The sequence below is a fragment of the Vanessa tameamea genome, chromosome 3 (assembly GCF_037043105.1).
Source record: "Vanessa tameamea isolate UH-Manoa-2023 chromosome 3, ilVanTame1 primary haplotype, whole genome shotgun sequence".
Taxonomy (NCBI): domain Eukaryota; kingdom Metazoa; phylum Arthropoda; class Insecta; order Lepidoptera; family Nymphalidae; genus Vanessa; species Vanessa tameamea.
In genome coordinates, this window is record NC_087311.1 from 2,133,023 (window position 1) to 2,148,743 (window position 15,721).

The 15,721-nt window shown below is 32.1% G+C and overlaps 1 protein-coding gene across 5 annotated transcripts in view; it reads right to left on the minus strand.

Moving 5' to 3' along the window:
* Positions 1-433: 433 nt before the first annotated feature.
* LOC113397142 (DNA-binding protein D-ETS-4) overlaps positions 434-15,721 on the minus strand; it is a 35,736-nt gene continuing 20,448 nt past the window's right edge. For 4 of the 5 annotated variants that reach the window (XM_026635338.2, XM_026635337.2, XM_026635340.2 and 1 more), the window contains exons 2-6: positions 13,263-14,037; positions 12,355-12,509; positions 8,305-8,446; positions 4,072-4,239; positions 434-1,659 (exon numbers count right to left, since the gene is read on the minus strand). In XM_026635338.2, coding sequence (XP_026491123.1) covers positions 1,469-1,659; positions 4,072-4,239; positions 8,305-8,446; positions 12,355-12,509; positions 13,263-14,037 — 1,431 coding nt within the window. In that variant the 3' untranslated portion in view covers positions 434-1,468. The remainder of the gene's footprint in view (positions 1,660-4,071; positions 4,240-8,304; positions 8,447-12,354; positions 12,510-13,262; positions 14,038-15,721) is intronic. The other variant, XM_026635339.2, reaches the window with a different exon arrangement.

Consider the following 15,721-nt stretch of genomic DNA (forward strand, 5'->3'; position numbering starts at 1 on the left):
ATGTAGATAATTTCTTTTAATAAAATAACGAAAAACCTTCTCAAAGATAAGTTCAACATGCTCGCATTCAATAAAAATCTCTAAAGCCTTCCGAGGTCGCCCTCCCCTCTTACCGAGTCGAAAGGCACTTTCACTTGAGGAATTCGACGATGGTGTGACGTCACTTTTGCGCAACGTGATGCAACCCGAACCAAATGAATATAATAATATGCATATGTCATATCTTACTTTATTAGATACATTCTTAATCTTACAAGATTATTCAAGGATCATATCTAAAGATTCAATAGACTTTCATTTGATTTAAATGTTCATCAGTTACTCCGTGTAGTATACTCATTTTTAAATTACCATATTTGATACTTGTAATTTGTTTTTTATTGTCCATTTTATTCTCTTTGTTGTGTTAGTCGAGTAGTAAATAAAAAGTTCGTTATATATGAATGGCCATTTATTTTGATGCAACATAATATTACATGATTCATAAAATCTACATTAGTTTGGTCCAATAACATTATTATGTACGCTGACTGCGTCGCATGCTTAAGATAGTAACTTAACCTATAACCCCATTAAACCAACACCATTCTAAATTATAAACTTTTTTACAATTTTACATCGGCGGACTACCGATGGAACTATTATTTTGTCCCGAATAAATACGAAGGAATACATGTCTATTTGGCACAAAATTTCAAAATTTTACATTCTTACAAGTCCAAATTGAACCGCCGCTGTTACAAGTTACTTACAAGTTACTAACTACACCTACATTGCAAGTGTCCCACATGTGCGCAAACACAAAAACACACCGTCAGTAACGACTCACGTGTCACGCAACATTTTTCTTAACAAAGCTAACGTCAATCGTTGCTTAAAATATAAAATAAAACAATTATTCTCGATTATAATAATGTTTTATAAATAATTAAAAAATTAATGAGAATTACCTCTTCATACTTAACCAACTCGAGCTTATGCTCAATTTTTTTTTTCACAAATTCGAACGTAATTATTTACATCGCTTAGTTATCTATAAGTTCATAGAACGTACTAGAAATATATCATAGATATATGGGATAAACATTACCAGCTTTCGACTGACGAACGAAAATCAATCATGAGAACTGATTACGAAACAAACAATGATGATCGTCGTCTAATCGCCGGTAAAAAAGAACTTAATACTATCTCAATCAATGCCTCCGTCCAATAGAATTCCAGAGAAAATTACCTTTCCCGAATTTTATGGAGGAGTGTTGATCGATGTTTTAGTCGCACCCTAGAACTGAAACATGTTCTTCGAGATGCTTTTAGAACATCGACAAACTCTAAAACTGCGTTGAATTTTACGTTACATCGCAAAACACAACCAGTTCCTCATTTTGTCCGCATTACCGCGGCTCTCACACGCCCTTATTTACAATAAATATTTACAAATAACTTATACTAAGTTATTTCGAAGTTCTTATAAGGAGTAAGGATGACAAAACTGGTAAACCAGCCTCTGACTCCTCTCAGTTTTCTTCATGATGCCTTTTTTGTAATACTGCCTTATACTTCTGGACAGTTTGTCGTAGTTCATCGCGGGCCTGTTTTTTCTCTTGCCCCACAGCCTGGCTACACGGACTGAATCTTCAATTTTGAATACTCCGTTACCTGTGAAACATGACATGAATTAACCATTTGTATATAGATAAACTATGATAATAAGGCTATTGTTTTGGTAAAACAAACGTGCAATACGTTATCAGATTGAGGTAAATTAACTTTCAAAATGGAAGTTTTAGGCTAACTGCCAAGTATTTTTAATCAAATAAATTTTCTAATATACAAACTATCGAATGACATTTGTATTGAGGTTACGTTTATTGTTTATGTAATATTAATATTATGCTTCGTTCTGATTAAATGACCCAGAATACACGAAGGACTAATCAAAATCCTATTCTCGTAACTATTGTAAGATTATTCCGCACAATCAATACAACTAAAATTACCATAATAACGCCGTTAATACCAAAAATAGACGTGTTAACAATAATAGCTGTAAATCTAGACGACGTATCAATAACGATAGTATATAGATTCAGTCACGAAGCAGAAAACTAACCTTTTGAGTATTTTATAGAGTACCTAACACAAGGCAAGTAAACGGCTCGTTCACCTTGGATTGAGAATGTCGCTATGGATATTTCAAGTAATATAAATACGAGAACACCTAACTAATATCAATGACTTCAGATGAACTGAACCATTTAAGGAATACCCAGTACCGATTCTGGGAATAATCAAAATACATCTGTAGATCATTTCTATGAATGTAGTATGTTAATTTAATTCAGTGAAAAACTAAATTGATTCAATATCAGCTTAATATTAAACTGAGATAATGTATGAAATTATGTTACGTGATGATTTGACTTGTTTCCGTGTTTTTTACCAATTAAAAGATATCAGTCAGCAAATTGCTGGTTTTATTATCGACTTGGAAACAATGTTAAACAAAGGAAACTACGACCCAAACGAGATAAAATATGCCATTACAATTTTATGTGGGTTTAATTGATTGGTGACGAATAACTTTTATACCATTTTTCGATATACATAGATGGATTTAATTAAATGTTCGATTTTAATATGAATAATAAGAAAATTGTCTTGAGGTTCCAACAATAAATCTATTTTTAATTATGTATCCAGCGTCTCATGATAAGTCTGATTCCCTAATATTATGAATTACGACTCAGAATGATTATGCTGATGAAAAATCGTAATGAAAAAAATTTAAACTTTTAATCTTTTAACTGAATTCTAATAAATATAATATATTTAAAGTTAAAGACGTAACTTACGAATCTAATTGTATTTCAATTGCATTAATACTTGATTTTATTACGGACGTCAAGTTTATTGCTTATAATCACAAATAAATCCTGTTTAGAAGTTTATGCATATAAATTATAAGAATCTGGTTTCTCCAGGTTTATAGCTATTCCTGCTTTTGTATTGTTATAAAACCACAATAGAATCTATAATTGAATCTAGTCAAACACGGATCTACATTTTTTACAAGGAAACAGAAAGTGTACGAACAATCGCAATCACTACTATGAAAATTAAATTAAATAATTCAATGTAAAGAAAATCCGCGAACAATTTAATAATTTATTTAGAATGCAACCTGTACTATCCACGTTTAATTATTCTTCCATAGAAGCAATGTTCTATCTAATTGCTATTCTGAATACTTCCATGAATTTGCATAGGTCGCTTAAACTCACTCCGAGTAGCATTGTAATTGTATTGTTTTATAGATTTACTAAGATATAAGTATCTATATTTTTTCTATTGACTAACTTAAACAGCTGCATATCATCAATTAAATAAAATGAATTAAATATTTTTATAGTGTAACATCTGATGCTTCGAATAGTACGTAAAGCTTCTGCTCCTAATTTTTGTTCAGTTGTTTTGGATCGGAATCCAGTCGTACTTTAAAGGTCAGACAATAGATATTTCACAATCTTTTGCTACGTAATATCGACTGCGTAGTTAGTATTTGATATTCGTTACAATTGATATTTTTTTGTCACAAATTCAATTAAAAAAGACGATTTTTTTTAAAGTTAAAGTCAACGTAAATATTCACATTTCAAGAGATAGAAATATTTTTCTACGTACGTTATCGCAGAGTTACAGTGTTAAGGTAATTACCGATATAACAATCTACATGAGTACTAACTAAATACTAATTTTAAAACATAAAGCAGGATGATTGGGCAACTTCAATCTATCAATCAACTAATTCATTGTAACTTGTAAAAAAAAGAGTTTGCGAATTATTTTATATCAATATTTTTTAGATTTTTATTTACATAATACAAAATATATATTCAATTCAGCCTTGTGGATTACACACAGTAGAGTTATTTGTAGTAACTTTTATTTTAATACCTTAGTCTAAAAAATATCTGCCAATATTTTCTTTAAAGGTTACTAGATAAGACCAAGTTTATTCGATATTTAAAAGAATAAGAATGTTTGTAAAAGACATTGATATATACTCACTTCGGTCTAACCACCGTATCGCGGATCCATGTATGTGAGGTGACGCTAGGAGCTCTTTCAGGAATTGCCAAAGGTGGATATGTGTGCTGCCTGTTTTCACCTTGCCTCCACCTTGAACTGCACTGGTTCCCGCTGATTCTGAGTCTTCATCTGCTTGCAAAATGACTGCTATTAGTAAAAGTATTCACATTACTTATATGTATATACAGATTAAATTTTAATATATAAGACTAGTGTATAAAAATGACCACATAGAATAGTGGCATGCCTGCTAATAGTATTGTCCAGTTGCAATTCGACTTTCGCCGATCGTCTGATCGAGAAATGAATCAACTCTCCTAATATCAGTGAGGCATTATAGGTGATTTAAATAAAAAAAAATATTTGTAGAATATTCTGGAAACAACCTGGATAAAATCAACCCGTTTTAGAGATAGCTTTCGGAGCTTATTCCACCACGCTTATTGACTGTGGTTTGGTAGTTATTTCAAAATATTTTTAAGAAGTGAATTAAACATTTATATTGCAATCATTAATAATCTTAATAATTAAATCATTAGCTGGCAAGTAATAGCTTAAAATCAATAAGATTTAATATCCTCAAACTTATACGTTGATTCAAGAGTACCTTTCGGTTACACAGCCTTACATAATAAACTTTCGTAAGACGTCATATTCACGCTAATGTATTGGAGTATTAATGTTTGAAATCATTCTTTATTTGGATACTTGAGACTAAAAATGGATAAGATACTAAAGATGGATAAGCTGTAGCGTCGATTTTTTTGCAGATATAATATTAAATATCTATCAATATTAGATTCCGATCTTTGCATATTCGTTATAGTTTTTAAAGCGCTTATAAAGCGCTTGGACTGACAATATTTCTCCAGTAGTATCAAAATAATGCGATATATAAAAATACTATAATATAAATTATCTCCAATCTGAAACTACAGTAAAATCATATTGAAGTTCCGTATCGATTGAATTTGTAATTTTTACGTGAATCCGTTATGAATGTTCATTGTCCATAGTGGCTTTATTATTTTTAGCATATTATATTACAAAATAATAATCTTCATTGTATAAAATAATATTACAATTAATAGACATGATTTAATTTTAAAATGTTTTCAATGATTAACATCACGAGTTCCGTAAACACATCTTTACCAATCAATATAATATATCATAAGTGCATTATTTATAAATGCATACGTATTTACTGTAACGTAACATACACAAATTAATGCGTTTATTTTTTTATACAACATAATTAATATGCTATTTTCGTCCACGGCCACCTTTCTGAAAAAAGGGAAGGCAACTGTTCTTAACATATAATAAAGCATAACTATATGTGCAATCAAAAGTACACTCTCCTATTTAAATGAGTAGGGGCACTATGAAATGGGTCACCTGATGGTAAGCAGCCACTAAGGTTCATAGACGTTGGTGCTATAAAAAATATTAAGCATTTCTTACATCGCCAATGCACCGCCATTCGCCAATCTTCAGAACTATGACGTCATGTCCTGCGTGCCTGTAGTTGCACTGGCTCTTTACGGTAGAATATGTGATGAGTGGAAAACCTACTCAGACGGGCTTGCACAAAGCCCTATCACAATAACTATATTCCTTCACTCTCATAACCCGATCGGTCGGGATAATTGACATAACTGGAAATTGTTCAGACGCAGGACTGGTTTTGCATGTTTCGCTAACAACGAGCTGACAACTGGAATTTGGGAAAGCCCTAAAAATGTTTTACTGTCCCGGACTAAATTGGGTCAAAGGATTTGCAACCTTATAATCTCGCCACTAAACTAACCAGACACCTAAAGTAGCGTGTATATGACCTTCGATTTGGGACGTATAAACCAACAGACTGTAAAACACTTACAGTAAACACAGTGGCTCAGATGCTATTTAAAGAGGCGAGTGATAAATTACAATTTTGATACAAACAGTTCTGTATCTTGTAATTTATACATATTCGCTATCTTTCTAGCGTTCAGAGTCAAATCGTGTAATGTTAATTAAGAATAATTTTGTTTTACAATTTATACTGGTTGTCCAAATAACATTTTAAACCTAAAACATGTTATCTAAGTTCAACCAATGTGAGTTTATCAATCTATTGATTAGATCTTTAACGAAACTGAACCAGTTTTTTTTAATATTTTCAAAAAACATTAATTTCATGTTTTCTTAAAAAAAATCTTCGACTATTTTAATATTTTAATGCTTAACTTAAGTAAAAATATTCTTTACCAAATACACAGGAAGATCCTATAGGTGAGTAAATTGTTTGATATAATAATACATCTCTAACTTTATAAGGCGTATCTTTTAGCTCATTAAACTCACCAACGCAAGAAATTACAACAATAATAACGCCTTCCTGTCGCATTCTAGATCAAAAGTACGTATCGTACGTATCAATTGGATTATATATACATTTTTATAATGTCAACAGTTTCATCTTGACCAATACATATTCGACCTTGCGGGTCCGGTGGCACAGCTCTCTGTATCTAGGTCTTCGAGAAATGTTATAAAAAGCTGGCTTGACGTATAAGGGCCTGCGTCGAGAGGAATAGAACTCATTGACTATGTGGTTGATAGTCTAACTGTATCTTTATATGCTCTTTAATTAATTTATAATATTTTTATATCCCATTGATTATGAGATAAAAATTGTGTGGTTTTTACGATGTGAAATATTATAATTCTTAATTATTTTCTTTTCTACGAACTCCAACAGTGTATGTGTAATAATTTCTTTTTATCCAAACAATTGACTGATTTGAATATATTTCGTCTAAACAAACTATTATTTACCAAACGTTTGTGTAGCTAACTTTATAAAGTATGACCTACACAATGTTTGGAATGCTGAACAGCTAGAGATAATTGCCCGTAGCTGTTTCCTGTGCTACTATCAATACTTTTTTTTTAAATGTCTGTCTGTTAACATCACTGATATACTCATTCTGTTAATTTAATAAGTTTTACGCCTCTAGTAATTTATCTTCGGAATTGACCGATTGAAATATGTACGTTTAAAAAACATTAATATTTTAAAGTTTTGTTAATAAAATAAGATAAATGTGAGTTTATTAATTAATATTGATATTTAAAATTTCGAATCGAGATAAGTCACTAATAAAATGTCATTTTGACATTAAGATCTTTAACGTGTCAATTTAATATAAGCATTTTATTATGTTTATGGGATTCTAGATAATTTCGAAGCTTTCCGCATTATCAATACACTGGTCGTCCTCTTTCTGTCTATCTACAATTCCCTCGTAAAGCAAGTGAATAGTTTCAACGTATAGCCTCACTAGGCCATATATCATTGAGTCGTTTGTCTCAATGTGGGACCTCGCATCGGCTAACGGTTATCACAATACAAGTTGATGCATTGCCGTCCTACATAGCATCGACGACTTTTGTGCTGTTTCATATTAACTATTGTTGAATTTTAAATGCCCATAAACAAGTAATATTATAGCTTATTCAATTGTTGGTTGAATTTGTAAATATCTTGAAATTAATGATTGGGTTAACTGTACCGGCATAGATACGATCAGTCTGGTGCATCGTTTCTAATTTAATTTAATTTTAATTAATTCTGTTTATATTTTAATCCATATTAACATTATAAAGTTAAATTTCGTTTGTTTGTATGTCCCCTACGTAATCTCCGGATCAAATGATCCAATCCTAAAAATGGTAGAAAGTACATTATTCCTGAGTGCTATAGGGTATAAATTCTGTTTATATCATACCATTTTCTTTATTCATAAATTGCACCCGTGTAAACTCGGGGCTGGTCGCTAGTTTACACATATATACATATGTGTAAACAGTCAACAGCCAAAACAATTAAGTTCCTTTTTCTCGACTATTTGTCACCGACTGATTTTTTTAAAATATATTGAATTTTAAAAATTGAATAGTGAACAAGCTTTCTTAACAAATTTAAGATATCGCTAGTACATATTAACTGGGTATATTGTGGTTGTACATTTTACTGCCTATATAATTATTGAATAATAACCAGCCATTCAACATTTATTTAATCGCCAATCAACAACGACAAATTATATAAATTATTGATAACTTATAAGAAATTCATATCTGTGCTTAATACTTAGCAAGATCACAAGTCTACCTTCTATTTAAAAAGAACAAAGGATGAAACAAAATGTTATCACATACCATCACTCATATCCTCAGGCGATGGTAGGCAAGGGGGGGCTGGTGTAGGAGAAGGTTGTTCATGTTCCACCCACTGACTCCTCCAGCTCTCGTGCCTTGCTGCTTTCCAAATCTCGAGCTGAGCGTACAGTGTGCTTCCGGCCTAAAACAATTGAATTTTGTTTAGTTAAAACAGTAACTAATATTTTATTTAAAATATGTTATGACGTTGTGTTTCATAGATATTGTTAAATAAAAAAAAGAAATGTTTAAGATATTATTTAAATTAATCAAATATAAATGCATATTATAAAGTACCAAAATTAGCGTTTGAAATATAACAAAAACTATTGAGCCATAATAACAAACACACATACTTATATAAAGATTCATTATTAATTTATAATAGCAATCATTATTATACATACCTATTTATTTTACAATAACCTACAGAACTCTCTCTGTGTGGACTTTGAGCGTACACACATGTAATTTGTTTACTAACTATTGCTGATTACATTTTCATTCATTTTCAAACGAAGAAGCAATTTTACTAATATCTTCAATTGAAATAACATGGAACCCCGTTTTGATGGCTTGGGATCGATTAGACTATTATCAAATATTATTATGACTAGAGAGACTCAGACTTATTAATCTTTATATTTCTTTTATATCTTGAACTCGTCTTGTTTACATCGATTTATGATTTGAAATCACAGATTGTTACAATTTGTATGCAAACATCGGTTGTAGCGATGTCGCGGAACTTTCATCGGCCTTGGAGAAAGTCGGAGCACTGACGCGTACGATGACAACTATCAAGCCGGGTGATTAGATTGAGAATACATCGTAACTACTGGAGTTACAAGAGTACTATAAAACTTAAGGACTAAAAAAACTAAATATGCCTGATATGTTGTACTTCATTTTTATGGATTAAAAAAATATATTAATAGAGCTCTAATAAGGTCTTCAAAATATAATAATCAATGTCGAATCGTTTTCGATTCATTCGAATAAATATCTTATCAAGCTTTTCAAATGGATTACGTGACTGTCAAGTACTAAATCTTTGTTTGATCAACTATAATGTTGAGTGCTTTAGAATAGAATCGCTACAATTGTTTCGCAACAAAGCAATTATATAAAACATAATTAAAGACTAAACGGTAGAAAGGTTTCTGCTGTTTTAATTATATTTAAACTGTCCTTTTACTCAGACGTGTACTTAAGCTTACTTTCCATTGTTAAAACAAAGCAAGACCGTGAAGACGTAACATAAAAAAAAACTGCATTTTGTGATCGCGTCGTATAAGAGCGTAATTGACGTCATACTATCCATGAATTAAGGCGAACAGTTATAACGAAATAATTTGATAACGCAATGATTGCGTTATGAGTTGAATAAATATTATCAAACTTACGTATGGGATTTCCAAAGTGCAATTACATTACGACTCAAGTTTTGTACTTATTACATAAAAGTTGCATAAACGTAACCCCTAAACGGATTTCCTTGTCGAGCGAGCCGTGAAGTCGCACTGCGAAAACTAGCTCGAATGCAATAAATAATTTAAATAAAGTGTTTAGTTATTTATTATTTAAAAATAAAAATATTAATTAGCTAAAAAAATTGACTTCAATATAATCTCTAAGATATTGAAAGTGACTAACAGAATTTTAAATTATGAACGCATCAAATATTCAGTCATCTCTATTTATGGCATACTTATATGTACATAGATGGAATTTTACTAAACTGTAAATAAAATTTTATTGGAGAAGAAATTTAACAATCAATATAAATGACGGTTCGTAATTTTTTAAGAACCTTACTACTTTATGATGTCGACTAACCTTAATAAGGTAGTCAAGCGTCTGTCAAAGCTCGATCGATGTTTTGTATTATTTTTATCTGTTATTCGGAAATAGATTCGGACAACTCTTAAATTGATGAAGATTCGGACAACTCTTAAATAGTTTTACACTAAAACACAATATATGTATCTAATTTGTATATTATATATATATCCGTACATAATAATGCAGTGAACACAAAAAATATAAACTTATTTTTGTTACTGCCTTCTTTATAATATACTTTCAAGATGTATCTTATTTGCCTGGTTTATAAGGTTAATAATTATGTAAAATCATAGTCATTGTTTATAGGAAGATCTCTACATAGAGGCTGAAAAAAGCTCAAAAACCTGCAATTTATACCACGATCAAAAATATAATCAAAAAATTCAAACACGCGGGCGACGACGTCGCGGTTTGTATTATAAAATACAAATATATCAAAGGAATATTTTGTTTACCAAAGCCGTTAATAAATAAACAAGTTATTATCAGCGTTCGAGTTTCGAACTATGTTTATCAGTGCCCTTAATCGCCCAGCAGGGTCACGTGATTAAAACTATTCCAAAATTAAACGAAATGTCAACATGACACTGATTAAAAACACGTTTACATTAAAACCGTCCTCGCTAAATCTTCAGAATGGACTTTGGATATACAGGTTGTACAATCGTTTTTGATTATGTTATAGAAACTCTAAAGGCTCATTCACACGAGGATTCTTTGTCGTATCGTAATTTTTCACGATTCGTGACTTATTTTTGACAGAGGGAATTGTTTATAAATGGCCATGTACACAAGAATCACGAAACCCATAAAATAATGGCTACGGCTTAAATTATTTGATCTTACGTTCGTCAATAAATACGAATCGCAATTTTTTGTGACGGATACACTGCTCCTGTTCTACCCAGAATTCATCCAGGACCGAACTCTGAATCCAGAATCGAGAATATCTATTCGAATATTTTGACCAATCGCATTGCCTGCAATGTAAACGTGCAACAGTCATGACGTATCGGTTTTTTTTGACAAATAATCAAAATAATGTCTGAATAATGACTTTTTCTTGTAATGGCCTAAAAGGCAGGTTGCCTTTTAGGCCATTATTATCCAGTAGACATACGCTGATTTTTATTCATCATCATTCATTCATCAATACAATCTTTACAATTTTTAATTGACATAATATATCATATAAGAAAACTATATTGACCTCGGTATTATTAATAACGTATGAATTTGTCAACAGAATATAGGATAAACAGATACCGTACTGTAAATCTATATACATATATAAATATATAAAAATGAAGAATTTGTTTGTTTGACCGTTCAGAACAGCTTTTTATTCCTATTAATTATTAAGATCAAAAATAATTTATTATATTTCCCTATTACTAAACATAACATTAATTATATTACATATAAATACAAATTTTAACATTTATGTATATTTTTAAAATAAAAAAAAAATAAAAACTTGTATTGTTACCATGTAAAATTTGGAACCTGAGACATAAAAACTGATCATTTAAAACAGAATAGCCGCGGGCTACAGATAATAAGATATTTATTGACTATACGATAAAGGTCAAAGAGACTCGTCATATAAATGATATTAAAAAGAAATTAATTGGCATTAGATTAATTTTATACGAAATGACTCATCATCAAGTTCACACGTGTCTAGTAAATTAATTTATATATGTATTATAGATTTCAATAGTATAATATATACTAATATGATAAATGAGAAAGTCACTCTGTCTGTCTGTTGCTTTTGCACGGCTTTGGTCGCTGAACTGAATTTGATGAAATTTGTTATGAAGCAAGCTTGAACTCCTTTATGCCTAACCTGGCGACTAACCTTTAAAACGGAAGTGAAACCACGGGCTGCAACTAGTATTAATTACGGCAAAAAAATATTGAAACTTCAACCACTGTTTCACTTCGAAATAGGAACAATTGAGCTATTTTGTGACAATTGAGCTATTTTGTAAATATGCTCCAAACCTTCTCCTCAAAGGGAGAGGAGGCCTTTGCCCAGCAGTGGGAAATTTACAGACTGCTAATGTAAGGTATGCATGTAATGTGACAATGGCTCACAACCATAAGACTAAATTAGCATAGCATTACTAAACTCAAAATCAAAAGCAACATGCGAACGGAAGCTCTCGTATTAATATATTATGTAAGGACACTTACTTGTGGTGCTCTTTGATTGAATTCGTCTTCAGTGAGCGCTATTAGTGCTGCGCCGTCCATTGCAAAGTATTCAGCAGGGACCATCGGCAAGTTGTAATGTTGGAGTGTAAACACGACCCACGATTTAACGTCACTTGTATTCCATTGCATTGGATCTGTTGAGAATTTTTTTATGTAGAACTATATCATTATAATAACTATTTCAATTAATGATCGCCATAAAAATATTTAAAGAAAAAAACTATCCTTTTTAGGTCATTTTGATTATCGGACTGGAAAATCGACCACCTGGTGGTAAGTGTATGGTAAGATGGTAAGTTAAACATTGGTTCCGTAAGTAATTTTAATCATTCCTCAAATCACCAATGCTACCAACCTTATGAATTGAAATGTTATGTCCCTTGTGCCTGTAGTTAGACTGAATCAAACACTCTTCAAATTGGAACACAACAATACTGAACATTGCTATTTGGTGGTAGAATATTCTGGTATTCAGACGGCTTATAAAAAGCCCGACCACCACGTAAAATTTAACATAAATTTGCTTATGCGAAAAATATGACATGATTTTATTTGCACAATGGATCGTCGATAGACGTATTAAAAAATGATCATTGCGTAATCAACCATTTTAATAAAGTTCTCAGAATCTATTTATAATCTTTATTTGCTGATGTAGTAGCTTAAGTTTCTACGAGGAAATACTTCATTTTTTTACCGTATTGCCGTAATGGTGACGACGTCATAGAGATTAATTATTCTGTCATAGGTTGGTCGTCGTGATTGTATCGCAGTGCCTACATTCTCACATGTTAGACATCATAGAAGAATGTTTATTACGGGACCGTTCACATATGTATGAATTGTATTTAAATGTTTAATAGTCAATGCACAAGTACGTGACTCACCTGGTGATATACCCAGTACGGTACAAGTATTGTCTACATCTCGCTTAGACTGTTCAATGGCCATTGTGAGCACGCGGTCTATGTCGGGCGCCACTAGAGCTTCGTCTCCGGCACCACCACTACTTTCTTCCATTTTGACACTTCCCAATTCTAACGGAATCGGTCTTAAATTAAGCCGCTTTTGGAATGACGTATCTTCCAGCGCTGATCGTAAAAGAATGTGATCTCTTGGCTCTTCGACTTCTATTTTAGGTGTTATGTAACTTTGTTGTACACTCTCTTGTAATATTTGATTCTCTTTCAGGAGCTCCTCGATATCTATATATTCTTCGTGTTGGGGTACGGGCGATGAGTATTGATTATGGCTACCGTACGATACACAAGAACCTGATGGCGATAATGGATAGGGTGACGCAAAGCCAGGAACTGATAATCTGTTTGGTTCCTCTTTGATAAATATCGGGGAGTATTGTAAAGAATTGTATGGGGAAGGAGGTTGGAGCGCCACAGTTGGTATTGATCCCTCGTCTGATGAGGGAGACGGAGTTGGATAACCTTCGAAATCGTACAGGCGTTCAAGGTAATTGTTATCTTCTGGATATGGTGGAGGTGGCTTAATATGTGTCGGAGGAGAGTGCAACATGGGTTCTGGTGGAGATTCGGCGCCGAGAAGGCGCAAAAGATGATGAATATCAGCGGGGGAAGTTGGTACCGCTCTCTCACCCTGGGACGCAGATGGGGGGCTGCACCCAGACCGGGGCACCGTCTGTGGCATCTGTGGACAAAGAAAAAAATTGTTAGATATAAATTAATATTACAAACATAAATTAAGAATGTACTACGCGTTTAAAATCTACGGAAAATCACAGCAATTCTATCTTGAATGATTGAGTTGATTCCATTAAACTAATCTTTGTTCTTCTCATATTTAGTAATTACATATATCTATGAATCCCTATATTTTGTTACATTAAACGTCACACTTAACACTTTAAAGTAATTAATTCTATCGATTGGATACTTATAATAATTTAAATTCAAGGTTCAATTTTTGATGAATAAAACGATGGTCAAATTTTATTAGTTGAAACCGTTTGAACGCTAAGATGCGAAGTTAGGTCAATCATTTGCGTCAAACTTAGCCTATGACGTGAAACCAGATGTCCTAAACAAAATATCCTCTACATTTTACGCTTTGTTTATTTATATAAACGTCAAAGTAATCTTAAATTAGAACTGACTCATTAGACGAAGCGAGATAAAAATAAACTGTCTAAATTTACATTATAGTACTAATGTACCCTATATTTATGCCCATTGCGATTTTTCGTCTCAACCACCTATATTTTTATAAATGCCTGGTAATGTGAGGAAGGCAAGAAAAATAACACTCACTCTCCACAGTGACAACCCCATCGTTGTTAGAACATCAGCTTACTCAGAAATTTTACGAATGCGTAATATTTCACTTAATCTCAATCACCTAACTTTTTATGATTGCCTGGTACTTTAAGTTAGTAAAAATGTCGAGCAAGAAAAATAGCACTCTCCACAGTGACAACCCCATTGTTGATAGAACAGCGGCTTACTGAGAAAATTTTCCTTTTCAATTCCAAAAGTAAGTGCAAGTTTAACCGGTCGGTTAAGGTAATCAAACGCAAAGTGTTTGCATGAATTATATCAGAACAATGATTTTCCCATGTGACATCTTGATAATTGCCTCACACAACGTGAGAACGTTCATACGATAAATTTACGCGTTTTATTCAAAGACAAGCTGCCTATGCAGCATTTTTCCCATTATCGACAAGAGATGCTTTGATTAACAATTTAAGATAAAATATATTCTACATTGACGTCATATTTAACCCCTATTAAGATTGCAAGACGCATATGCAGATAGCGTATTTATAAACGGTTCAAAGCGATTATTATGACATTTGTAATGTTTAAATTATCTTCTGAGAATTTTATTGTTAATTTATCTTAAACGATAGATACGATATCTCATCGCTGTCTTCAAGAAAATATATAAAAGGGAATAAAAGCACAATTTTTTTTTATGTTCAAATTCCATATACGTTTCAAGAAATGTAATAACTTTACTTAAGAAAAAATATTGATCGTCTGAAAGATTTATTAGTAAGTGATTGATTTTTTTTAATCCTTAAATATTGTATCATTCGAATGTCGAACTGGCCGCTCGTGTTACACAATTATATTTAATAAATAGATAAAAAACAACCTCATTTATAAATTACGCATTCGAGAGATAATTTATAGGCTTAAATATTTTTAAGGTCAGATGTCTGACTAGATATTTTAATGTCATTATTTAGAGCAGTGTATAAATCACGTGTCACGCTCAGCTCCGCCTCGCAGGCACAGGACCCCGCACACGGAAGTAGCCTGGTGTCTGCAATTGCGTCGAGCTCGAGCGACGAGTACTTCTCCCCGCC